We start from the raw sequence: 25,617 nt of genomic DNA on the forward strand, positions 1-25,617 counted from the left end.
CTCAACATGCCTGTGCAGGGCAGGGACAGCTTGCCTGCTGAAGTAAAAGCGGCTGGGCACCTTGTACTGTGGGACTGCCAATGCCATCAAGTCACGGAAGCTGTCAGTCTCCACCAGCCTGAACGAGAGCATTTCCAGGGACAACAGTTTGGCAATGCCTGCATTCAGAGCCTGTGCTCGGGGGTGGTTGGCCGAGAATGCCCGCCTTTTCTCCCATGCCTGTACTACCGATGGCTGTAGAGTAGACTGGGAGTGTGAGGATGACTGGGAAGGTGGTGCTGTGGGTGGAATTACACAAGGTCTCTGGACAACAGTGCCAGAGGTTCTTCCATGGCGATCCTTGGAGGAAGCCAAACCAGCTGTGCGTGAGCTGGAGGAAGAGGCAACACGAGCTGAAGAGGTGGTAGCTGCCGCTGTTGGTTGGCCTACATCTTCAGTCTGTTTCTGTAACTCCACCGCGTGCCTGGTCCGCACATGTTTCCACATATTTGTGGTATTGAGGTTGCTGACATTTTTCCCTCTTTTTACTTTCTGATGACACAGCTTGCATTTGACAAAACAAATGTCATCTGCAACTGTGTCAAAAAAGGACCAGGCACTGCAAGTCTTGGGAGCGCCCTTTTTGGCTTTGGAAAGAGACAGGCTCCTAACGGGTGCCAAAGTGGAGGCTACAGGCTCCGCAGTCTTCCCCCTCCCTCTCCCTCTTTGGCCCGTAAGGGGAATCTCTTCCTCAGAGCTGCTCCCACCACCTTCCTGTTCCTCACGCCACGATGGGTCAACGACCTCATCATCTCCACTACCCTCTGCCACCAACTGCTCCTCCTGGGTAGTCTCGGCAGCACAGTACGCACCAGAAAGCGGCACCTGAGTTTCATCATCAGATGCGTACTGCGCTGTGGTCACCGGAGGCACTGGCCCACCCGCCTCTTCAGAGTCAGAGAGACAAAGCTGTTGGGCATCACTGCACACTGCCTCTTCTTCCATTTCTCCAATGCTCCTTGGCTGGCCCCCTGTTTCCAAGCCAAGAGATTCAGAGAACAGAAGTAGAGACGGCTCCTGTCCTGGGCTCTCTGACTGCCTGGCCAATTTGGCAGGTGGTGAAGAGACAGATGGCTGCTCTCCAGTGCTCTGTGCCTGAGAGGATGTGGCACTAACTGAAGTCGATGCCGAGGCGTTAGCTGCCATCCACCCGACAACGGCTTCAATTTGGTCTTCACGCAGCAGCGGTGCACGGCGCTCTCCGACAAAGCTGCGCATAAAGGACTGTTCCCTGCTGAAACTGAGTGACGACGAGTCACCGGCGCCCGCAGCAGGCACAGAATCACCACGTCCTCTCCCTGCTCCGCGCCCACGCCCACGTGCCTTACTCCCTGCCCTCTTCATCTTGGTTGACAGATAAAGATAAGCAGAAAAGTACTAAGGCCTTAGTGTGCTTATTCCTGAAATGCTCCTCTTAACAGGTGTAAGAAACACTAATGTTGTAAAGTGTGGACTAAACTTTATTATTTTTCAAATGTGGCCTACACAAGTGTTAAGTTGTGTTTGGTGAACTTTACTTTTTTTTTTTTTTTGCAGATCGGGCTACAGAGCTAGTTTAAATCACACGGAGACCGTGCAGACAGCCGTAAACGGCGCTACAAGGCCCAAAAAACCTCCTCTAGGTTATCCTATTTAGTGTTTTTCCACAATTTAGCTAGAGACGGGTGGAAAGACACTAATAGGGATTTTTTTTGTTAAATTTTAAACAGGCTGCACTATTTGAAAAAAAGGAAAATTTTTCTCAAGGTATGAGGCAGTAACGAACCCTGAGCTGAATTCAACCAGCTATGGCTGCACACAGACTACAGGGCGAGCTGGGCTCACACGGAGACCGTGCAGACAGCCGTAAACGGCGCTGCAAGGCCCAAAAACCCCCCTCTAGGTTATCCTATGTAGTGTTTTTCCACAATTTAGCTGGAGACGGGTGGAAAAACACTAATAGGAAATTTGAGAAAAAATGTGCAGCAGGCTGCACTATGAGCAAAAAAGGACAACTGTGTGAGGCAGTGTGAACCCCCCCTGAGCTGAATACAACCGGGTATATGGCTGCACACAGACTACAGAGTGAGCTGCACACACACACACACAGAGACCTTGCAGAACGCTGTTAAAACAGCGCTGCAAGGCAAGAGCAAGGTGAACAGTGAAGAACACACAGCGTTTTGCTAAATTAGCCTTTGGAAAGGAAAATAAAGCAATTAGCTATCTCAACTGGCCCTCAGTTATAACACAGCGTCCTGTCCCTAACTGAAATCACAGCAGAGTGAGCGCAAAATGGCGGCAGCGTTTTTTATAGTGCAGAGTGACATCATTTCAGCAGCCAATCACAGCCTTGCCAGTACTTACATGCCCACCATGCTAAACAGGATGTGCCCACACTTCCAATCATTCCTCATTGGCTGCTGCGTTCAGTTTGAATTCTGGGAACTTCCGATTCCGGTATCCGATACGCGGGAAGTATCGGAATTCGGTATCGGAATTCCGATACCGCAAATATCGGCCGATACCCGATACTTGCGGTATCGGAATGCTCAACACTACTCAAAAGTATTATTTGCAGCATGAGATGGTGCATTGTCATTCATGAAGATGATTTTGCTCCTGAAGGCACGTTTCTGCTTTTTAGACCATGGAAGAAAGTTGTCAGTCAGAAACTCTAAATACTTTGTAGAGGTCATTTTCACTCCTTCAGGAACCTTAAAGCGTCCTACCAGCTGTTTCCCCGTGATTCTGGCCCAGAATGTAACTCCTTGCTGACGACTCAGCCTTGTTGGGACATGGTGGCAATCCACCAACCATCCACTACTCCATCCATCTGGACCATCCAGGGTTGCTTGACACTCATCAGTAAACAAGACTATTTGGAAATTAGTGTTCATGTATGTGTCTCTCTCTCTATCTCTCTCTATCTCTCTATCTATCTATCTCTATCTCTCTCTATCTCTCTCTCTATCTCTTATCCTACCCAATCTTCGATCACCTCACCACGTCTGATCAGGATTTCAGGATATTTTGACTAAAAGTGTCCGGTGTGAGGGTCCTTAGTCTTGTTGTCCTCCGGGGGGCAGAGGCGTCCCTATTTGGGGGCCCCACGTTGGGCACCAGCTGTTGGGGGGGATCTGAAGATACCCTTCACGGCTGACCAAGTGATTTTCAAATTACCGTATAAGCCGAGATTTTCAGCCCAATTTTTTGAGCTGAAAGTTCCCTTGTCGAGTTATACTCGAGTCATGGTCGGCGGCGGGTGAGGGGGAGAGACTGTAGCATACTCAACTGCTCCTGGCGCTGTCCCTTCACGTCCCATGGTTTCCGGGCGCCCGCAGCTCTTCCGCTGTTCAGCGGTCATGTGGTTCAGCTCATTAAAGTAATGAATATGGACTCCACTCCCATAGGGGTGGACCTGCATATTCATTACTGTAATAAGCGGTACCAGTGACCGCTGAACAGAGGAAGAAGCTGCGGGCGCCGGAGATCTGTCCAGGAGAAGCTGCAGGAACCGTGTAGGGAGCAGGTGATTATTTCATAGTCACCTGTCTGTGTTCCGCCGACGCTCCATCTTCCCCGTCCTCTTGCTGTGACTGTTCAGGTCACAGGGTGCGATGACTTGTTAGTGTGCGCCCTCTGCCTGAACAGTCACTACGGAGAGACTGGATGCTGATTAGCAGCGGGCGGCAAGAGAGGGGAGTATGTCTTTTTTTTTTATTGCAGCAGCATTTCATGGGGCATATTTTTATATGGAGTATCTTATGGGGCCATAATGAACTTGTAATGCATCATTATATGTGGCACAGTTTTGTATGGAGCATCTTATGGGGCTATAATGAACTGTATGGAGCAATTTTATGAGGCGTATTTTGTATGGAGCATTATATGGGGCTCCTGATTCAATATGGATATTCAAAAACACTTAACCTACTGATGTCTCAATTGATTTTACTTTTATTGGTATCTATTTTTATTTTTGTAATTTATCAGTAGCTGCTTCATTTCCCACCCTAGGCTTATACTCGTCATTAAGTTTTCCCAGTTTTTTGTGGCAAAATTAGGGGGGTTGGCTTATACTCTAGTCTACTTATACTCGAGTATATACGGTAATCCACAAGGCGTTGCCGGCAACTGAGAGTGACCAGATGGAGACGTATCTCTGTTTGGGAGGATCAAAGGCAAATCCCTAATCCTGTTTATTGTGTCGCACTTTTCATAATCTTAGCAAGTTATACTTCAACCCAGAGTATAAAAACACACTTGCAGCACTTAACCTATAAGAATACAGAATAACCGGAATCTACATATATGGCCGTGTCTGTGGCATAGAAAAAAAACATAACGGCTTATATCTTGTCCAGGCTGGAACAGTCTGTCCCCACAACATAACCACTATGAACTTTTACCTAGTTAAATAACAGAATTTATCTTGTAAAAAACAAGATGGAGTCACACGCACCAAATGAAGCCCTTTAGTTTTGATCTTAGTTTAACCCTTCACACCAGCTCTTCATTTAATTTTTAGCTCAGAGATAAGCTGCAGCAACATGAAGGACATTCTTCACGAGAGTAGCCTTCTTGATCTGAATAACACTGATGTGAGGTATAACAACTGTTAGGCTGTGTGCACATGATGCAGATTTGGTGCAGAATTTTCTGCATAAAATCTGCACTAAATCTGCATCTCCTGGCAGAATCCACAGGTGCGTTTTTTATGCGTTGTTTGTGCACAAATCTGCACAAAAAACGCATCAAAAACGCACCTGCGGATTTCTATTATGGAGGGGTGCAGAAACGCTGCAGAACTGCACAAAAGAAGTGACATGCACTTCTTTGAAATCTGCAGCGTTTCTGCGCAGATTTTTCTGCACCATGTGCACAGCTTTTTTTTTTTTCACATTGATTTACATTGTACTGTGATCACAGTGCAGTTCTGCAGCGTTTCTGCTGCAGAAAAATCTGCTGCAGTTCTGCACTAAATCTGCATCGTGTGCACATACCCTAAAAAATGTTTTTCTGCCACTATTCCCTTCCCTGCTGCCCAGTGCTTTCTCCTCTCCATATAGTATAATGGGCTATTATCTATAGAGGTGAGAGGACACAACATGTGCAGTCTTTCACCTCTGAGCATGACTGACTTCAACTGCTCTTTCACAGTGGATGAGTTGACGTGTGAGGCCATGTTCACACTTTGCGTTGTCCTTCTGCGGGTTCTCCCGCAGCGGATTTGATAAATCTGCAGGGCAAAACAACTGCGGTTCTCCCTGCAGATTTATCGCGGTTTGTTCCGCGGTTTCTGCTGCGGGTTTCCGCCTATACTATTGATGCTGCATATGCAGCAATATGCAGCATCAATAGTAATGTTAAAAATAATAAAAATTGGTTATACTCACCCTCTGATGTCCGGATCTCCTGGACGCTGCACCCGGCGGTCCGGTTCCAAAGATGCTGTGCGAGAAGGACCCTTCGTGACGTCACGGTCATGTGACCGCGACGTCACCGCAGGTCCTGGTCGCACAGCAACTCTGACCGGACGGCCGCGTGCAGCGCTGAGACTTCAGAGGGTGAGTATAACATGATTTTTTATTTTTTAACCCCAAATATGGTTCCCAGCCCCATGCGGGAAGTAAGCGGTTCAATGTATTCCTATGGGTGCAGAATCGCAGCGATTCTGCACAAAGAAGTGACATGCTGCGGGTTTTAAACCGCTGCGTTCCCGCGCGGTTTTTCCCGCAGCATGTGCACAGCGGTTTGCGGTTTCCATAGGGTTTACATGTTACTGTAAACGCTATGGAAACTGCTGCGGACCCGCAGCATCAAAATCGCGGCGGTTCCGCGGTAAAAACCGCAAAGTGTGAATATAGCCTGAGGGGAAGAAATGTCAAAGGGTATGTTCCCACGCTCAGTAAATGCTGCGGGTTGGGCGCTGCGTACATCCTCAGCGTCCAACCCGCAGCGGCCAGATGTTACAGCATAGTGGGTGGGATTTGAAGAAATCTCATCTCCTCTATATGTGCACTGGCACCCGCGGCTTCTCTGCAGAGACGTACAAGCGGCACGTCTTTCCAGACCGCAGCATGTCAATTTATCTTGTGGAGACTCTCAGTTTCTGCAAGATAAATGTCCCAGCACAATGTATTGGGCGCGGTGATTCCGCACGGTTCAATAAACACATGCGGAATCACCTGCGTTCAAAAGCCGGCAGCGCTTTAGATAGAGCGGATATGTGCTGCATCCAAAGCGCTGCTGGTTTCTGACCATGGGAAAATACCCTAAGTAGTGAAGGATGTTGATTTCCTCAGATGAGATGCATCACAAAGTTTCTTATAACCTGTGCTATTGATTTATGTAAAGTTTGAAAGCACAGTTCCATTTTAACATTAAAGAGATTATCTGACACTTTTTTTTTTCTTTTTTATAATTATTATAGAGCACAATAAATCAGACTCCAGTAACACTGCAAGTTCCTGGACTCATGAGTTCACAGGTGCAGATGGGTGGTCATCCAACAGAAGTACTTTGTTTGATGAACATGGTTTTGCCAGAAGAACTCCTGGATGACGATGAATATGAGGAGATTGTGGAAGACGTCCGAGATGAATGCAGCAAGTATGGCATTGTTAAATCGATTGAAATACCACGGCCAGTGGATGGTGTTGAGGTACCAGGATGTGGGAAGGTACGTGTTTACATTTTTTCATTTTATTTTTGTGTTGCCCACAAAAACGAAGATATTGCCAAGGATTGTGAATAAGGGGTTAAAGAGGAGCAGATGTTTTTTAACTTTCTTTTCTTAAACCAATAGTACACATGAAAATAATTAAATCTTATCAGAGAAATCTGTGTTTCTCCTCCTGGACTGATCAGTCATTTTCAAAATGTTCAATAACAATCTTCTGATCACTGCATTCTTTGTGTTTTATCCCCTGCGTTTTTCTTTTTTGTTCAGTTCTTGGTTAAGATTTGAAGCGGTGTTTTTTATTGCATGGTCTTCTATGTTTTGCCCTTCACGCCACAGCTGATTTTCCTTTGTTTTTGTTTTTTCTCCCCTGCTTCCCAGAGCCATAATTTTTTTTTATTTTTCGGTCTTTATGGCCATGTGAGCTTTTTTTTTTTTTTTTTTTTTGCCGGACGAGTTGTTCTTTTGAACACACCATTGTTTTTACCATATCGTGTGCTGGAAAATGGGGGAACAATTTCCAAGTGTGGTGAAATTGGGAAAAAAAAGTACAATTCCACAACTTTTTTTTTTTTACTATGTTCACCAAATGCTAAAACGGACGTGCCATTATGGTTCTCCAGGTCATTACGAGTTCGTAGATACCAAACGTGTATAGGTTCTTTATGTGGTGAAAGAAAAAATCCAACGTTTGTTTAAAAAAAAAAATGCGTCATTTTCCGAGGCCCACAGCGTTTTTCTTGATCTGGAGCTGGGTGAGGGCTTATTTTTTCTGTGCTGAGCTGCATTTTTACTATATTCAAAGGGAATTCGTAGTTAAAACTCCGCGCTGCTGCAGGTATAAATTCCAGGAGAATATCAGGATCACAGTGGTTTTATTCAACGCATTTCAGGGTTCTCATGCCCCCTTCATCAGGAAATACCAGGTGGTATTTCCTGATGAAGGGGGCATGAGAGCCCTGAAACGCGTTGAATAAAACCACTGTGAATTCCTGACATTCTCCTGGACTTTATAGCTGCGGCAGTGCAGAGTTTTAACTACGAATTCCCATTGAATATACTGGTCATTGAGGACCTGTGAATCTGCAGCAGCCGTCAGCCCATATGCTCTTATCTCATCCTAACCAGGTGAGCAAATTTCATCGTATATTCTCTCCTTTGGATAATTGTGTTTTTTTTTGTCTTCCCACTCATTTGCAAGTGCTGCATTTTTAATACCATTTTGGTGTAGACACAATATTTTGATCGCACGTTATTGCGTTTTAATGCAATGATACGGCAACCAACAAAAAAAAGTAATTTTGGCGTTTTGACTTTTTTTTTTTTTTTTACCGATCAGATTAATTTTTTTATCTTGATAGATCGGGCGATTCTGAATAAGGTGATACCAACATTTTTTTTGTTTGTTTTTTTTTAGATACTTTGGGGCAAAATGGGGTGGTTTGAACTTTTAGATTTATTTTGTATTTTTCTAATATTTTTTAAAACTTTTTTAGATATTTTTTCACTTGCTTCAATAGTCTCCATGAGACTGGAAGATGCGAACTTCTGATCACCTCGGCTACACACAGGCGATGATCAGATCGCCTGTTCTAGCAGAAACGCACTCTTGCTGTGAGCACCGACCGATAGGAAACATGCAATGACATGGGCGGGAGTAGTGACGCGTGTGTCAGAGATTGACAGCTGCATTTCTCAGGTTAACAGCTATGGGTGAATCACGATTCCACCTGTGGCTATCAGGGGCACATGTCAGCTGTTCAAAACCGTTGACGTTACAGGAAAAATGTGTGCTCCGTGCCGCAGCCCACATCGAAGGGAGACTGAACATGTTTCCATACATGTCGTGAAGGGGTTAAAACTCAGCTGCATTTTTTACCTGCATTTTCTCAAGCTTCCCACAGAATTCTATAGAGAATGATCGGCCGGCAGCTAGAGGAGTTGGGCTAAAGCTAGGGTTAGGGCTATGGCTAGGGTTAGGGCTATGGCTAGGGTTGGGGCTAAGGTGAGGGTTGGGGCTAAAGTTAGGGTTAGGGCTAAAGTTAGGGCTAGTGTTGTGGCTAAAGTTAGGGTTATAGTTGGGGTTAGGGTTTGGATTAGGGTTGGTGTTAGGGTTAGCATTAGGGTTACATTTGGGATTAGAGTTAGGTTTGGGATTAGGGTTAAGGTTAGGGTTGAGATTAGGGTTAGGGGTATATTGGGGTTAGGGTTAGGTTTGAGGTTAGGGTTGAGATTAGGATTAGGGGTGTGTTGGATTTAGGGTTTTGATTAGGCTTGTGTTGGGGTTAGGGTTGTGATTATCGTTAGGGTTGTGATTAGGATTATGGATCGGGTTGGGATTAGGGTTAGGGGTGTGTTGGGGTTAGTTAGGGTTGGAGTTAGAATTGGGGGGTTTCCACTGTTTAGGTACTTCAGGGGTCTCCAAACGCCACAGCCAATTTTGCGCTCAAAAAGTCAAATGGTGCTCCCTGCCTTCTGAGCTCTGCCTAGCGCCCAGATAGTGGTTTACCCCCACATATGGGGCATCAGCGTACTCTGGATAAATTGGACAACAACTTTTGGGGTCCAATTTCTCCTGTTACCCTTGAGAAAATAAAAACTTCGGGGCTAAAAAATCTTGTGTGGAATTTTTTTATTTTCACGACTCAATATTATAAACTTCTGTTTAGTAATATTTGAAGAGAAAAAGGGAGACACAAAGCGCAAATAGGGTCTTATCTCACAAAAGAATGGAGGAATCACCAAGAAAATCACTCACCTGGTGAAGCTGAAAGCAGGCATGTAATGATTTCGGCTGCCGCAGATCCACAAGCCGGTCACTGACCATATGAAGCAGTATACTATAGGAAGTGTGGATTAAATCCGCGCTGCCATAATAATGATCATTATTACGGCAGCGCGGATTTAATCCACACTTCCTATAGTATAAAACATCTGTTTAGCACTTGGGCATTCAAAGTTCTCACCACACATCTAGATAAGTTCCTTGGGGGGTCTAGTTTCCAAAATGGCGACACTTGTGGGGGTTTCTACTGTTTAGGTACATCAGGGGCTCTGCAAACGTAACATATCGCCTGCAGACCATTCTTATCAAAGTCTGCATTCCAAAACGGCACTCCTTCCCTTCCGAGCTCTGCCATGCGCCCAAACAGTGGTTCTCTCCCCCTCCCCCCCCCCCCCACATATGGGGTATCGGCCTACTCCGCATAAATTGCACAATAAATTTCGGGGTCCAATTTCTCCTGTTACCCTTGAGAAAGTAAAAATTTGGGGGTGAAAAGATCACCTAAACCAGGGATTCAAGCTTCAGGAGGCTAATTTGCATATTCCAGGTGCCTTCTGGGAGAAGCGAAGTCTCCCTAAGCTAGAAGATCGTTGGGTACAGCCGGGACCAGCTGCTTCGAAAGCATCACCAAACCAGGGATTCAAGCTTCAGGAGGCTAATTTGCATATTCCAGGTGCCTTCTGGGAGAAGCGAAGTCTCCCTAAGCTAGAAGATCGTTGGGTACAGCCGGGACCAGCTGCTTCGAAAGCATCACCAAACCAGGGATTCAAGCTTCAGGAGGCTAATTTGCATATTCCAGGTGCCTTCTGGGAGAAGCGAAGTCTCCCTAAGCTAGAAGATCGTTGGGTACAGCCGGGACCAGCTGCTTCGAAAGCATCACCAAACCAGGGATTCAAGCTTCAGGAGGCTAATTTGCATATTCCAGGTGCCTTCTGGGAGAAGCGAAGTCTCCCTAAGCTAGAAGATCGTTGGGTACAGCCGGGACCAGCTGCTTCGAAAGCATCACCAAACCAGGGATTCAAGCTTCAGGAGGCTAATTTGCATATTCCAGGTGCCTTCTGGGAGAAGCGAAGTCTCCTTAAGCTAGAAGATCGTTGGGTACAGCCGGGACCAGCTGCTTCGAAAGCATCACCAAACCAGGGATTCAAGCTTCAGGAGGCTAATTTGCATATTCCAGGTGCCTTCTGGGAGAAGCGAAGTCTCCTTAAGCTAGAAGATCGTTGGGTATTTTTGCCTGTAGGACATTATTGCAAGAGAGCTTGGCTGAGTAGATTACACAAGAAGGAAAACACACAGCAAGTCAGCAGGATCTAGGAGCAACATGGCAGATGTGACAACCTACATGGTGAGCTGCAGCATGTGCTACATGTTCACAGATCGACCAGAAGAAGAATCCAATTTCACCTGTCAGAAGTGTAGACTAGTGGCCCTTTTAGAAGAAAAGGTGCGGGGTCTGGAAGAAAGAATAGCAACTTTGAAACTCATCAAAGAGAATGAAGACTTTCTAGACAGAACAGAAGCATCTCTACTGGTCACAGAAGGTGAAAAAAGTGTCAGAGAACCTCCAAAAGCAGATGAGTGGAAGCATGTGACCAAAAGAAGCAAGAAGACCATGGAGAAATCACCAACCACACAACTGAAGAACAGATATCAAATCTTTGTAGAGGATGAAGATGGCACACCTAAGAATGAAGCAATACCAGCAAGCAAAAAAGAAAAGGGCACACAGCAACAAGTGACAGCAAAAAGTACAGCCAAGAAGCAACGAAGAGTGGTGGTGGTGGGAGACTCACTACTGAGAGGCACAGAAGCAGCCATCTGCAGACCGGACATAACTGCAAGAGAAGTATGCTGCCTTCCAGGTGCGATGATCAAGGATGTGACCGATAGGATACCAAAGCTCTTCAGCTCCAAGGACGTCCACCCATTTCTTCTGATACATGTTGGCACCAATGACACGGCAAGGAAGGACCTACCGACAATCTGCAAGGACTTTGAAGAGTTGGGGAAGAAAGTAAAGGAACTGGATGCACAGGTAGTTTTTTCTTCTATCCTTCCAGTAGACGGGCATGGCACCAGGAGATGGAACAGGATCCTTGATGCAAACAACTGGCTAAGACGATGGTGCAGACAACAAGGATTCGGATTCCTGGACCACGGTGTGAATTACTGGTATGATGGACTCCTCGCCAGAGACGGACTACACCTCAACAAACCTGGGAAACACACATTCGCCAGAAGACTCGCTACACTCATCAGGAGGGCGTTAAACTAGAAGAAGAGGGGACGGGAAGAAAAACATTAGACTCGAACAAAGACGACCCAGGAAAACATACTCAGAAGGGAGGTAAGAACATTTCTAAAACAATCCACAGTGAGGAGATTGGAACAAAACAAAATCCTCTAAACTGCATGCTCGCAAACGCCAGAAGCCTGACAAGCAAGATGGAAGAACTAGAAGCAGAAATATCTACAGGTAACTTTGACATAGTGGGAATAACCGAGACATGGTTAGATGAAAGCTATGACTGGGCAGTTAACTTACAGGGTTACAGTCTGTTTAGAAAGGATCGTAAAAATCGGAGAGGAGGAGGGGTTTGTCTCTATGTAAAGTCTTGTCTAAAGTCCACTTTAAGGGAGGATATTAGCGAAGGGAATGAGGATGTCGAGTCCATATGGGTTGAAATTCATGGAGGGAAAAATGGTAACAAAATTCTCATTGGGGTCTGTTACAAACCCCCAAATATAACAGAAAGCATGGAAAGTCTACTTCTAAAGCAGATAGATGAAGCTGCAACCCATAATGAGGTCCTGGTTATGGGGGACTTTAACTACCCGGATATTAACTGGGAAACAGAAACCTGTGAAACCCATAAAGGCAACAGGCTTCTGCTAATAACCAAGAAAAATTATCTTTCACAATTGGTGCAGAATCCAACCAGAGGAGCAGCACTTTTAGACCTAATACTATCTAATAGACCTGACAGAATAACAAATCTGCAGGTGGTTGGGCATTTAGGAAATAGCGACCACAATATTGTGCAGTTTCACCTGTCTTTCACTAGGGGGACTTGTCAGGGAGTCACAAAAACATTGAACTTTAGGAAGGCAAAGTTTGAACAGCTTAGAGATGCCCTTAATCTGGTAGACTGGGACAATATCCTCAGAAATGAGAATACAGATAATAAATGGGAAATGTTTAAGAACATCCTAAATAGGCAGTGTAAGCGGTTTATACCTTGTGGGAATAAAAGGACTAGAAATAGGAAAAACCCAATGTGGCTAAACAAAGAAGTAAGACAGGCAATTAACAGTAAAAAGAAAGCATTTGCACTACTAAAGCAGGATGGCACCATTGAAGCTCTAAAAAACTATAGGGAGAAAAATACTTTATCTAAAAAACTAATTAAAGCTGCCAAAAAGGAAACAGAGAAGCACATTGCTAAGGAGAGTAAAACTAATCCCAAACTGTTCTTCAACTATATCAATAAAGGGGATGGGAGAACTACAATACCCAGATAGATTAGCGAAATTAGGATTATTTAGTCTAGAAAAAAGACGACTGAGGGGCGATCTAATAACCATGTATAAGTATATAAGGGGACAATACAAATATCTCGCTGAGGATCTGTTTATACCAAGGAAGGTGATGGGCACAAGGGGGCATTCTTTGCGTCTGGAGGAGAGAAGGTTTTTCCACCAACATAGAAGAGGATTCTTTACTGTTAGGGCAGTGAGAATCTGGAATTGCTTGCCTGAGGAGGTGGTGATGGCGAACTCAGTCGAGGGGTTCAAGAGAGGCCTGGATGTCTTCCTGGAGCAGAACAATATTGTATCATACAATTATTAGGTTCTGTAGAAGGACGTAGATCTGGGTATTTATTATGATGGAATATAGGCTGAACTGGATGGACAAATGTCTTTTTTCGGCCTTACTAACTATGTTACTATGTTACTATGTAATAGTAAAAGAATAAAAACTGAAAATGTAGGCCCCTTAAAAATAGTGAGGAAAGAATGGTTGTAGATGACGAGGAAAAAGCTAACATATTAAACACCTTCTTCTCCACGGTATTCACGGTGGAAAATGAAATGCTAGGTGAAATCCCAAGAAACAATGAAAACCCTATATTAAGGGTCACCAATCTAACCCAAGAAGAGGTGCGAAACCGGCTAAATAAGATTAAAATAGATAAATCTCCGGGTCCGGATGGCATACACCCACGAGTACTAAGAGAACTAAGTAATGTAATAGATAAACCATTATTTCTTATTTTTAGTGACTCTATAGCGACAGGGTCTGTTCCGCAGGACTGGCGCATAGCAAATGTGGTGCCAATATTCAAAAAGGGCTCTAAAAGTGAACCTGGAAATTATAGGCCAGTAAGTCTAACCTCTATTGTTGGTAAAATATTTGAAGGGTTTCTGAGGGATGTTATTCTGGATTATCTCAATGAGAATAACTGTTTAACTCCATATCAGCATGGGTTTATGAGAAATCGCTCCTGTCAAACCAATCTAATCAGTTTTTATGAAGAGGTAAGCTATAGGCTGGACCACGGTGAGTCATTGGACGTGGTATATCTCGATTTTTCCAAAGCGTTTGATACCGTGCCGCACAAGAGGTTGGTACACAAAATGAGAATGCTTGGTCTGGGGGAAAATGTGTGTAAATGGGTTAGTAACTGGCTTAGTGATAGAAAGCAGAGGGTGGTTATAAATGGTATAGTCTCTAACTGGGTCGCTGTGACCAGTGGGGTACCGCAGGGGTCAGTATTGGGACCTGTTCTCTTCAACATATTCATTAATGATCTGGTAGAAGGTTTACACAGTAAAATATCGATATTTGCAGATGATACAAAACTATGTAAAGCAGTTAATACAAGAGAAGATAGTATTCTGCTACAGATGGATCTGGATAAGTTGGAAACTTGGGCTGAAAGGTGGCAGATGAGGTTTAACAATGATAAATGTAAGGTTATACACATGGGAAGAGGGAATCAATATCACCATTACACACTGAACGGGAAACCACTGGGTAAATCTGACAGGGAGAAGGACTTGGGGATCCTAGTTAATGATAAACTTACCTGGAGCAGCCAGTGCCAGGCAGCAGCTGCCAAGGCAAACAGGATCATGGGGTGCATTAAAAGAGGTCTGGATACACATGATGAGAGCATTATACTGCCTCTGTACAAATCCCTAGTTAGACCGCACATGGAGTACTGTGTCCAGTTTTGGGCACCGGTGCTCAGGAAGGATATAATGGAACTAGAGAGAGTACAAAGGAGGGCAACAAAATTAATAAAGGGGATGGGAGAACTACAATACCCAGATAGATTAGCGAAATTAGGATTATTTAGTCTAGAAAAAAGACGACTGAGGGGCGATCTAATAACCATGTATAAGTATATAAGGGGACAATACAAATATCTCGCTGAGGATCTATTTATACCAAGGAAGGTGACGGGCACAAGGGGGCATTCTTTGCGTCTGGAGGAGAGAAGGTTTTTCCACCAACATAGAAGAGGATTCTTTACTGTTAGGGCAGTGAGAATCTGGAATTGCTTGCCTGAGGAGGTGGTGATGGCAAACTCAGTCGAGGGGTTCAAGAGAGGCCTGGATGTCTTCCTGGAGCAGAACAATATTGTATCATACAATTATTAGGTTCTGTAGAAGGACGTAGATCTGGGTATTTATTATGATGGAATATAGGCTGAACTGGATGGACAAATGTCTTTTTTCGGCCTTACTAACTATGTTACTATGTATGTTACTATATTTTTGTGGAAAAAATGATTTTTTTTTTAAATTTTCATGGCTCTACATTATAAACTTCTGTGAAGCAGTTGGGGGTTCATAGCGCACACCACACATCTAGATAAGCTCTTTGGGGGTCTGGCTTCCAAGATGGGGTCACTTGTGGGGGGTTTCTACTGTTTAGGTACATCAGGAGCTCTGCAAATGCAACATGAGGCCCGCAGACCATCCCTTCAAAGTCTGCATTCCAAGCGGCGCTCCTTCCGTTCCAAGCGGCGCTCCTTCCGTTCCGAGCCCCGATGTGTGCCCAAACAGTGACACCCCCCCACATATGGGCTATCTGCATACTCAGGAGAAACTGGTCAACAAATTTTGGGGACCAATGTCTCCTGTTACCCTTGAGAAAATAAAAAATTGCAGGCTAAAAAATCATTTTTGAGGGGGGAAAAAAAGGATTTTTTATTTTCACGGCTCTACTTTATATATTTCTGTGAAGTACTTGGGGGTTCAAAGTGCTCACCACACATCTAGACAAGTTCCTTAATGGGTCTAGTTTCCAAAATGGTGTCACTTGTGGGGGGTTTCCACTGTTTAGGCAGATCAGGGGCTCTCCAAACGCGACATGGCGTCCGATCTCAATTCCAGCCAATTCTGCATTGAAAGTCAAACGTCACTCCTTCTTCTCTTCCAAGCTCTGCTGTGCGCCCAAACAGTGGTTTACCCCCACATATGGGGTATTGACGTACTCGGGACAAATTGCACAACAACTTTTATGGTCTCATTCCTCCTCTTACCCTTGTAAAAATAAAAATTTGGGGGCAAAAATATCATTTTTGTTGAAAAAATGCAATGTTTTTTATTTTATTTTCACCGCTCTACGTTATAAACTTCTGTCAAGCACCTTGGGGTTTAAAGTGCTCACCACACATCTAGATAAGTTCCTTAAGGGGTCTAGTTTCCAAAATGGTGTCACTTGTGGAGCGTTTCCACTGTTTAGGCACATCAGGGGCTCTCCAAACGTGACATGGCGTTGATCTCAATTCCAACCAATTCTGCATTGAAAAAGTGAAACGGCGCTCCTCTTCCAAGCTCTGCTGTGCGACCAAACAATGATTTACCCCCACATATGGGGTATCGGCGTTTTCAGGAGAAATTGCAAAACTAAACTTATGGTTAAATTTCTGTTTTTACACTTGTGAAAATAAAAAAAAATGGTTCTGAAGTAAAATGTTTGCAAAAAAAAGTTAATTGGTCATTTTTTTTCCTTCCACATTGTTTCAGTTCCTGTGAAGCACGTAAAAAGTTAATAAAGTTCTTGAATGTGGTTTTAAGCACCTTGAGGGGTGCAGTTTTTAGAATGGTGTCCCACTTGGTTATTTTCTATCATATAGACCCCTCAAAATGACTTCAAATGTGATGTCCCAAAAAAAAAAAAGTGTTGTAAAAATGAGAAATTGCTGGTCAACTTTTAACCCTTATAACTCCCTAACAAAAAAAAGTTTCCAAAATTGTGCTGATGTAAAGTAGACATGTGGGAAATGTTAAATCAGAGATATGTCACACAAAATACTTAATTAAGGGCAAAAAAATACAAAGTTTGAAAATTGCGAAATATTAACATTTTTCGCCATATTTCCTTTTTTTTTTTTTTTTTTAATGAATAATCTCAAAGTAATATCGAAGAAATGTTACCACCAGGGCTGTGGAGTCGGTAAGCCACAGTTGCGACTCCGACTCCTGGATTTTATTTTACTCCTTCATAAATGGCCAATTCGTAACAATAAATTTACTGTTGTCAAATATTAACATCGTGCTTATTCAGTTTCTCGCCATCATATAAGTAATCAGACCACTTAGAGCTAAAACTATATTTATTAGAATACAATTAGAATACAGCAAACTAACTTGGGTTGGTGGCAAAGCAGTAACCACTCGGGCAACATCTCTGACAATGTCAGGATACAGAGGAATCGCTTGTTGCACTGTTATTTTTGATGAGCGGTCAAATTTCTCAATTTCTTTTAGTGCACATGAGAAATTCTGCTGAAATGTACTGGCTGTGTTCTTATCTGCTTATCACTGTTGTTCATAGTTTGATAGAACATATATTTGAGTAACATTTATAAAAATCATATGAAAGTTCAATTATGAAATATTAATACATTTTTTTTTTAAAGCTGGAGTCAGTACATTTCTACCAACTCCGACTCTAACCAAAATTAACTCTTACTCAGACTCCACAGCCCTAGTTACTACGAACATGAAGTACAATATGTCACGAAAAAACAGTCTCTGAATCAGCAGGATCTGTTAAAGCGTTCCAGAGTTAGGCCATGTTCACACAGTGCGTTTTTTTTCTGCGGAACCGCAGCGTTTTTGCCGCTGCGGTTCCGCAGCTGTTTTCCATGCAGGGTACAGTACACTGTACCCTATGGAAAACAGGAACCACTGTGCACATGATGCGGGAATCGGGAAAAAAAGCCGCGCTGAATAGCCGCGGTAAAAAAGAAGGAGCATGTCACTTCTTTTTTCGGAGCCGCAGCGGTTCTACACCCATAGACCTCCATTGTGAGGTCAAACCCGCAGTAAAACCCGCAGATCAAAAATATATCTGCGGGTTTTATTGCGGTTTGTGGTGCCGAACCGCTGCAGCAGGAAGTGCGGGGAAGCGGGCGGAAGTGCGTGGGCGGAGTGTGGCTGCCCCGATCCCACCCCCCCATGCTCCGATGCCCCCTCCCCGTACTCCGATGCCCCCCCCCCGTGCTCCGATGCCCCCCCGTGCCCTAATCTCCCCCCTTATACTTACCCGGCCTCCCGGTGTCCGTCCGGCCGTCTTCTCCCTGGGCGCCGCCATCTTGCAAAATGGCGGGCGCATGCGCAGTGCGCCCGCCGAATCGGCCGGCAGATTCGTTCCAAAGTGCATTTTGGTCACTGAGATAGGTTATATCTCAGTGATCAAAATAAAAAAAATAGTAAATGACACCCCCCTCCTCCCCCCCTTTGTCACCCCCATAGGTAGGGACAATAAAAAAATTAAGAATTTTTTTTTTTTTCCACTAAGGTTAGAATAGGGTTAGGGGTAGGGTTAGGGTATTTTCAGCCATTTTAACCCTAAAAAACTTCCTAGAAAACACAGACTCTGCATAGAAAACTGCATCAAAAAACGCATCAAAAAAACACCTCAAAAAACGCACCAAAAAAGCACCAAAAAAAGGACCTGCGTTTTCTGCAAAGAGCTGCGGTTTCAGTCCTGAAAAAAAAAGGATGGAAATCAGGAACGTGTGAACATACCCTTATAACCTCATAAAGTGACAGTGGTCAGAATTGTAAAAATTGGCTCGGTCATTAAGTACCAAATTGGCTCTGTTACGAAGGGGTTAAAGTAAATTTGTACATCCAGGTGAAGATTCATGCTGCCCATACTTTGAGCAGTATGAATCAGATGATCGTTCATGTGAGAGCAATTGGTATTTGTTTTTATTTAAGCCCCAAGGTTGGTTTGCATGTTAATGACCAGGCCAATTTTTTTTCAATTCTGACCACTGTCCATTTATGAGGTTATAACTCTGGAACGCTTCAACGGATCCCGGTGATTCTGACATTTTCTCGTGACATATTGTACTTCACGTTAGTCGTAAAATTTCTTTGATGTTACCTGCGTTTATTTGTGGGAAAAAAAACAGAAATTTGGCGAAAATTTTGAAAATTTCGCAATTTTTCAACTTTGAATTTTTATGCCCTTAGATCAGAGATATGTCACACAAAATACTTAAGTAACATTTCCCACATGTCTACTTTACATCAGCACAATTTTGGAACCAAATTTTTTTTTAGTTAGGGAGTTATAAGGGTTACAAGTTTACCAGCAATTTCTCATTTTTACAACACCTTTTTTTTATGGACCATATCACATTTGAAGTCATTTTGAGGGGTCTATATGATATAAAATAGCCAAGTGTGACACCATTCTAAAAACTGCACCCCTCAAGGTGCTCAAAACCACATTCAAGAAAATTACTAACCCTTCAGGTGTTTCACAGGAATTTTTGGAATGTATAAAAAAAAAAAAAAAATGAATATTTAACTTTTTTTCACAAAAAACTTACTTCAGCTCCAATTTGTTTTATTTTACCAAGCGTAACAGGAGAAAATGGACCCCAAAAGTTGTACAATTTGTCCTGAGTATGCCGATACCCCATATGTGGGGGTAAACCGTTGTTTTGGCTTATGGCAGAGCTCGGAAGGAAGGAGCGCCATTTGACTTTTCAATGCAAAATTGACAGGAACTGAGATGGGACGCCATGTTGCGTTTGGAGAGCCCATGTGCCTAACCATTGAAACCCCCCACAAGTGACACCATTTTGGAAAGTAGATCCCTTAAGGAACTCATCTAGATGTATGGTGAGCACTTTGACCGACCAAGTGCTTCACAGAAGTTTGTAATGCAGAGCCATAAAAATAAAAAATCATATTTTTTCAGAAAAATTATCTTTTCGCCCCCAATTTTTTTATTTTCGCAAGGGTAAGAGAATAAATTGTACCCCAAAACTTGTTGTTCAATTTGTCCTGAGTACGTGGATACCCCATATGTGGGGGTAAACCACTGTTTGGGCGCATGGCAGAGCTCAAAAGGGAAGGAGCGCCATTTGGAATGCAGACTTAGATGGATTGGTCTTCAGGCGTCACGTTGCATTTGCGGAGCCCCTGATGTATGTAAACAGTAGAAACCCCCCACAAGTGGCCCCATAGTGAAAACTAGACCCCCCACGGAACTTATCTAGATTTGTTGTGAGAACTTTGAACCCCCTAGTGTTTCACTACAGTTTAAAACGAAGAACCGTGAAAATAAAAAATATTTTTTTTCCATATATTTTTTTTTTTTTTTAGCCCCCCAAATTTTTATTTTCCCAAGGGTAACAAGAGAAATTATACCCCAAAAGTTGTCCAATCTTTCCTGTTATGATGGCAATCCAGTAACACGGTGTGCCAGTAATCAGAGCACATACAGTGATCTGACAACAACCCAAAAACAATAGAACGAGCTCTGAGACGTGGAATCTCTGTAGACCGCAATACCTGAACCTATCCTAAACACAACTAAAGGCAGCTGTGGATTGCGCCTGACACTACCTATGCAACTCGGCACAGCCTGAGGAACTGACTAGCCTGAAGATAGAAATACAAGCCTGACTTGCCTCAGAGAAATACCCCAAAGGAAAAGGCAGCCCCCCACATATAATGACTGTTAGCAAGATGAAAAGACAAAACGTAGGAATGAAATAGATTCAGCAAAGTGAGGCCCGATATTCTAGACAGAGCGAGGATAGCAAAGAGAACTTTGCAGTCTACAAAAAACCCTAAAGCAAAAAACCACGCAAAGGGGGCAAAAAGACCCACCGTGCCGAACTAACGGCACGGCGGTGCACCCTTTGCGTCTCAGAGCTTCCAGCAAAAACTAATAGACAAGCTGGACAGAAAAAACAGCAACAAAAGCAAAGAAGCACTTATCTAAGCAGAGCAGCAGGCAACAGGAAAGATCCAGAAGCTCAGATCCAACACTGGAACATTGACAAGGAGCAAGGAAGACAGAATCAGGTGGAGTTAAATAACAAGGCAGCCAACGAGCTCACCAGAACACCTGAGGGAGGAAGCCCAGAAGCTGCAGTACCACTTGTGACCACAGGAGTGAATTCAGCCACAGAATTCACAACACTTTCCTGAGTATGTTGATACCCCATATGTTGGGGTAAACCCCTGTTTGGGCGCATGAGAGACCTCGGAAGGGGAGGAGCACTGCTTTTACTTTTTCAACGCAGAATTGGCTGGAATTGAGATCAGACGCCATGTCGCGTTTTGAGAGCCCTGATTGAAGTGCCTAAACAGTGGAAACCCCCCAAACACACACCCCTAAGCCTAATCCCAACCACACCCCTAACCCCAACACACCCCTAACCCTAATCCCAACCCTAACTCCAACACACCCCTAATCCTAACCACACCCCTAATCCCAACCGTAAATGTAATCCTAACCCTAATTTTAGCCCCAACCCTAACTGTAGCCCTAACCCTAATGGGAAAATGGAAATAAATACATTTTTTTTATTTTATTTTCCCTAACTAAGGGGGTCATGAAGGTGGGTTTGATTTACTTTTATAGCAGGTTTTTTTAGCGGATTTTTATGATTGGCAGCTGTCACACTAAGACGCTTTTTATTGCAAAAAAAATAGTTTTTGCGTCTCCACATTTTGAGAGCTATAATTTTTCCATATTGTGGTCCACAGAGTCATGAGGTCTTGTTTTTTGCGGGACGAGTTGACATTTTTATTGGTAACATTTTCGGGCACGTGACATTTTTTGATCAATTTTTATTCTGATTTTTGTGAGGCAGAATGACCAAAAACCAGCTATTCATGAATTTCTTTTGTGGGGGGGCGTTTACCGTTCCATGTTTGGTAAAATTGATAAAGCAATTTTATTCTTCGGGTCAGTATGATTTCAGCGATACCTCAGTTATATAATTTTTTTGGTTTGGCGCTTTTTTTATACGATAAAAACTGTTTTATTGAAAAAATAATTATTTTTGCATAGCTTTATTCCGAGGACTATAACTTTTTTATGTTTTTGCTGATGATGCTGTATGGCGGCTCTCTTTTTGCAGGACATGATGACGTTTTCAGTGGTACCATGGCTATTTATATCCGTCTTGTTGATCGCGTGTTATTTCACTTTTTGTTTGGCGGTATGATGATAGTGTTGTTTTTTGCCTATTTTTTTACGGTGTTCACTGAAGGGGTTAACTAGTGGGACTGTCTTATAGGTTGGGTCGTTACGGACGCGTTGATACTAAATATGTGTACTTTTATTGTTTTGTTTTTTATTTAGATAAAGAAATGTTTTTATGGGAACAATATTGTTTTTTTTCTTTATTTAGGAATTTTTTTTTTTTTTTTTTACACATCTAAATATTTTTTTTTTACATTATCACATTGTCCTAAGGGGGGACATCACTATGTAGTGACAGATCGCTGATCTGATACTCTGCAGAGCACTGTTAGATCAGCGATCTGACGTGCACTGCTTCAGGCTTGCAGGCGCCTGCGCTGAGCAGGCGCTTGTAAGCCACCTCCCTGCAGGACCCGGAAGTAGCCCCGTGGCCATTTTGGATCCAGGTCCTGCAGGGAGGAGACGCTCGGTACAAGGTGAGCACATCGCCTTGTACCGAGGGTCTCGGGGAAGCCCGCAGGGAGGGGGCTCCCTGCGGGCTTCCCCGAGACCCTCGTATAAGGCAATGCTTCCCTATGCCCCCAGAGCACTGCGATCATGTTTGCAGTGTTCCGGGGGTTAATGTGCCAGGCGCAGTTCGTGACCGCTCCTGGCACATAGTGCCGGATGTCAGCTGCGATAGATTGCATATGACGTACTATCCCATCACTGGGAATTAAGTCCCAGGTCACCTCGACGGGATGGTACGTCATATGGGATTAAGGGGTTAAACTGAACCCATCTATAGAAACTTATTTTTTAATGCTATTTTGGAAGTTTATATTCATAGCATATACTGAAATTATTAGTTATCTGTGTGATTTTGTGATTGCTATAGAATACAGAACATTGTGTGGTACATGGCTTTACATGATCCATATTTTTATCATAAGTAAAATCTTTTTTCTAAAATGATATACATATAGCCTCTCTTGGTTTGGGCTGACACTCACGTTACCATATCAGACGATATAAGCTAAGCATTTGGCCGTGTAAGGAATATAGCCCCTAAACATTCACATCTTTAATGTTCTGATAGCTTCCACAGAACTGAGGAGGCAGGCATTTAATCAGTTATGCTGTATAGGATGCTTGGTGAACCTTGGTGTGGCCAAGAAGCTTTATGCACGGTTCCAACCACTAGTTGGAACTCACTTCACTGTTGACAGTGCTGGTTAAAGAAGGCATGGACATGCAAAACAAGTGAGCAAAATGGTACACTTAAACTCTTGGTTACAGTGCTTCCATTATTAGTAAACTGAAGGTGATTTTTTTTTTTACCTATACAACAAGGCTATATGCTTAGTTGGATTTTGCGGACTCCCTTGAATGTGATCCTGTCACCATTATAGGATACTGTATATCAGCCCTGAAAGGTGGTGGTCGCATATCATATCTGTAAAACCTGTTGACTGGTTCCCTTTAACTTACAGGGACAGCTGTAATACAGTATTTTATGTTGAGCTTTCATTAAAGGGAACCAGTCACCCCCAAAATCGAAAGTGAGCTAAGCCCATCGGCATCAGGGGCTTATCTACAGCATTCTGCAATGCTGTAGATAAGCAACCAATGTATCCTGAAAGATGAGAAAAAGAGGTTAGATTATACTCGCCATGGGGCGGTCCCGGTTCTGTTCTGGTCCAATGGGCATCGCGGTCCGGTGCCTCCCATCTTCTCACGATGACGTCTACTTGTCTTCACGATGTGGCTCCGGCGCAGGCATACTTTGGTTGACCTGTTGAGGGCAGAGCAAAGTACTGCAGTGTGCAGGTGACGGGAAAGGTCAGAGAGGCCCGGCGCACTGCAGTACTTTGCTCTGCCCTCAACAGGGCAGACAAAGTACGCCTGCGCCGGAGCCGCAGTGTGAAGTCAAGAAGAGGACGTCCTCATAAGATGGGAGGCCCCGGACCGGACCGCAACACCCATCAGACCAGAACAGAACCGGGACCGCCCCTGGGCGAGTATAATCTAACCTCATTTTCTCATCTTTAAGGATACATCGGGGGCTTATTTACAGCATTCCAGAATGCTGTAGATAAGCCCCTAATGCTGGTGGGCTTAGCTCACCTTCGATTTTGGGGGTGACGGGTTCCCTTTAAACTTTTACCAGGTTTTTGCCATCTAATTTGAGAGCTGCATAACACTTTTTTTATGTATAATATCAGTTCTTTCAGCAGGAACTTATCCCTAGAGGAAAAGTAAACCTACTGCCACATAGTCCTCCATATTCATGAGCTGTCTATAGTATCGCCCTCACTACGGCTTGGCAGCTTTTTGACTATACACAGTGTACACACCGAGCTGCCAATCTGTGGAGTGGGTGGGGTTATACAGAGCTTGGCATTCAGAGAACTGGTAGATCTGTAGTTGATTTTAACCGATTTTATCAACTGCAGCAAGCATCCCAGTAAGTGATCACTGAAATTGGGTTATGTGCCCCTACGTCATGCTGCTCTCATGTGGTCTAACAAAGAGCTGCTGACAGGCTCCCTTTAAACTATTGGCTGCATCAAGGGAATCATGGGATATGGAGCGCTGTATATAGAAATAATGGTGTTTGAGACCTATTTTGTTAGATCCAAACTTCTGTGCCAAATTTTATATTCAAATGATTAAAAACAGTTGTTACATTATGATTGTTTTTCGTTTCCAGATATTTGTTGAATTCACATCAGTGTTTGATTGTCAGAAAGCCATGCAAGGACTGACTGGACGAAAATTTGCTAACAGGGTGGTTGTCACAAAGTACTGCGATCCTGATGGCTACCATCGTCGTGATTTCTGGTAGATGTAGCGGCATAGAAGATAAAAGAAGAAAACCTATATCTCAAGGTTTCAAAGAAAACTAAGGACAACTTTGTATTTCCATTTCCAAGAATGTTTTGATTATTTTCCCCCGCTCTTTTGTTTATTTTCTTGCTAAGGCCTCTGTGGCCTTTTCTCTTTTAAAGCCCATATCGACTTGTGTTTTGTCCAGTTTCATAGTAAATGCAAAAAATGAACCCTGAAAGTCGCCTTTCTTGGACGGCTGGGCCATGAGCAATGTTGGTGGTTAAACTGTAGCTATTGTCTTAACCTAATTTTTTGTTGTCAGATTCTTATTTACAAAGACAAATTAAAACATTTTGTTGTATTTTACTTTTATTCTTTTATCGTAAAAGGTGTGTCCTTTAGTGTGACCTTATTGTCTGCATAAATTTATATACTACTTTTATGGGATGCATGAAAATAACTGAATATACACTTATTAAAAGAGCTTTGTGATTTCAACCTTCTATATTAGAACTATTTGATATCTAAAAACACTGTTGCAAAACAATGCGTTGGACCAGAAGAAAACAATTAATTTCTCTGGTGACCTGTAACTAAATGTCTGATGCAATTTTCCTGCGACTTAATATTTCTTTACAGAACATGCTGAACTATTCTTACTGTCAAATTTAGTTCTTTTCAGGCTGTGGAGTCGGTAAGCCGAACCTCCAACTCCGACGACTCAATTCCCATGACTCCTGTCTCTGACTCCCTAATACATGGCTCATTTTTAAGTTTGTAATAAATTTACTGTAGTAAAATGGTAACATCAGACTTTTAATATTTATTATGATA

The 25,617-nt window shown here is 43.4% G+C and overlaps 1 protein-coding gene across 2 annotated transcripts in view; it reads left to right on the forward strand.

Annotated features, from left to right (window-relative positions):
* U2AF2 (U2 small nuclear RNA auxiliary factor 2) overlaps positions 1 to 25,286 on the forward strand; it is a 180,027-nt gene extending 154,741 nt beyond the window's left edge. For both annotated transcript variants that reach the window (XM_069743087.1, XM_069743088.1), the window contains exons 10-11: positions 6,455 to 6,703; positions 24,665 to 25,286. In XM_069743087.1, the coding sequence (XP_069599188.1) occupies positions 6,455 to 6,703; positions 24,665 to 24,799 (384 nt within the window). In that variant the 3' untranslated portion in view covers positions 24,800 to 25,286. The remainder of the gene's footprint in view (positions 1 to 6,454; positions 6,704 to 24,664) is intronic.
* The last annotated feature ends 331 nt before the right edge of the window (positions 25,287 to 25,617 follow it).

The sequence above is a fragment of the Ranitomeya imitator genome, chromosome 10 (genome assembly GCF_032444005.1).
Source record: "Ranitomeya imitator isolate aRanImi1 chromosome 10, aRanImi1.pri, whole genome shotgun sequence".
NCBI classification, from domain to species: Eukaryota; Metazoa; Chordata; class Amphibia; order Anura; family Dendrobatidae; genus Ranitomeya; species Ranitomeya imitator.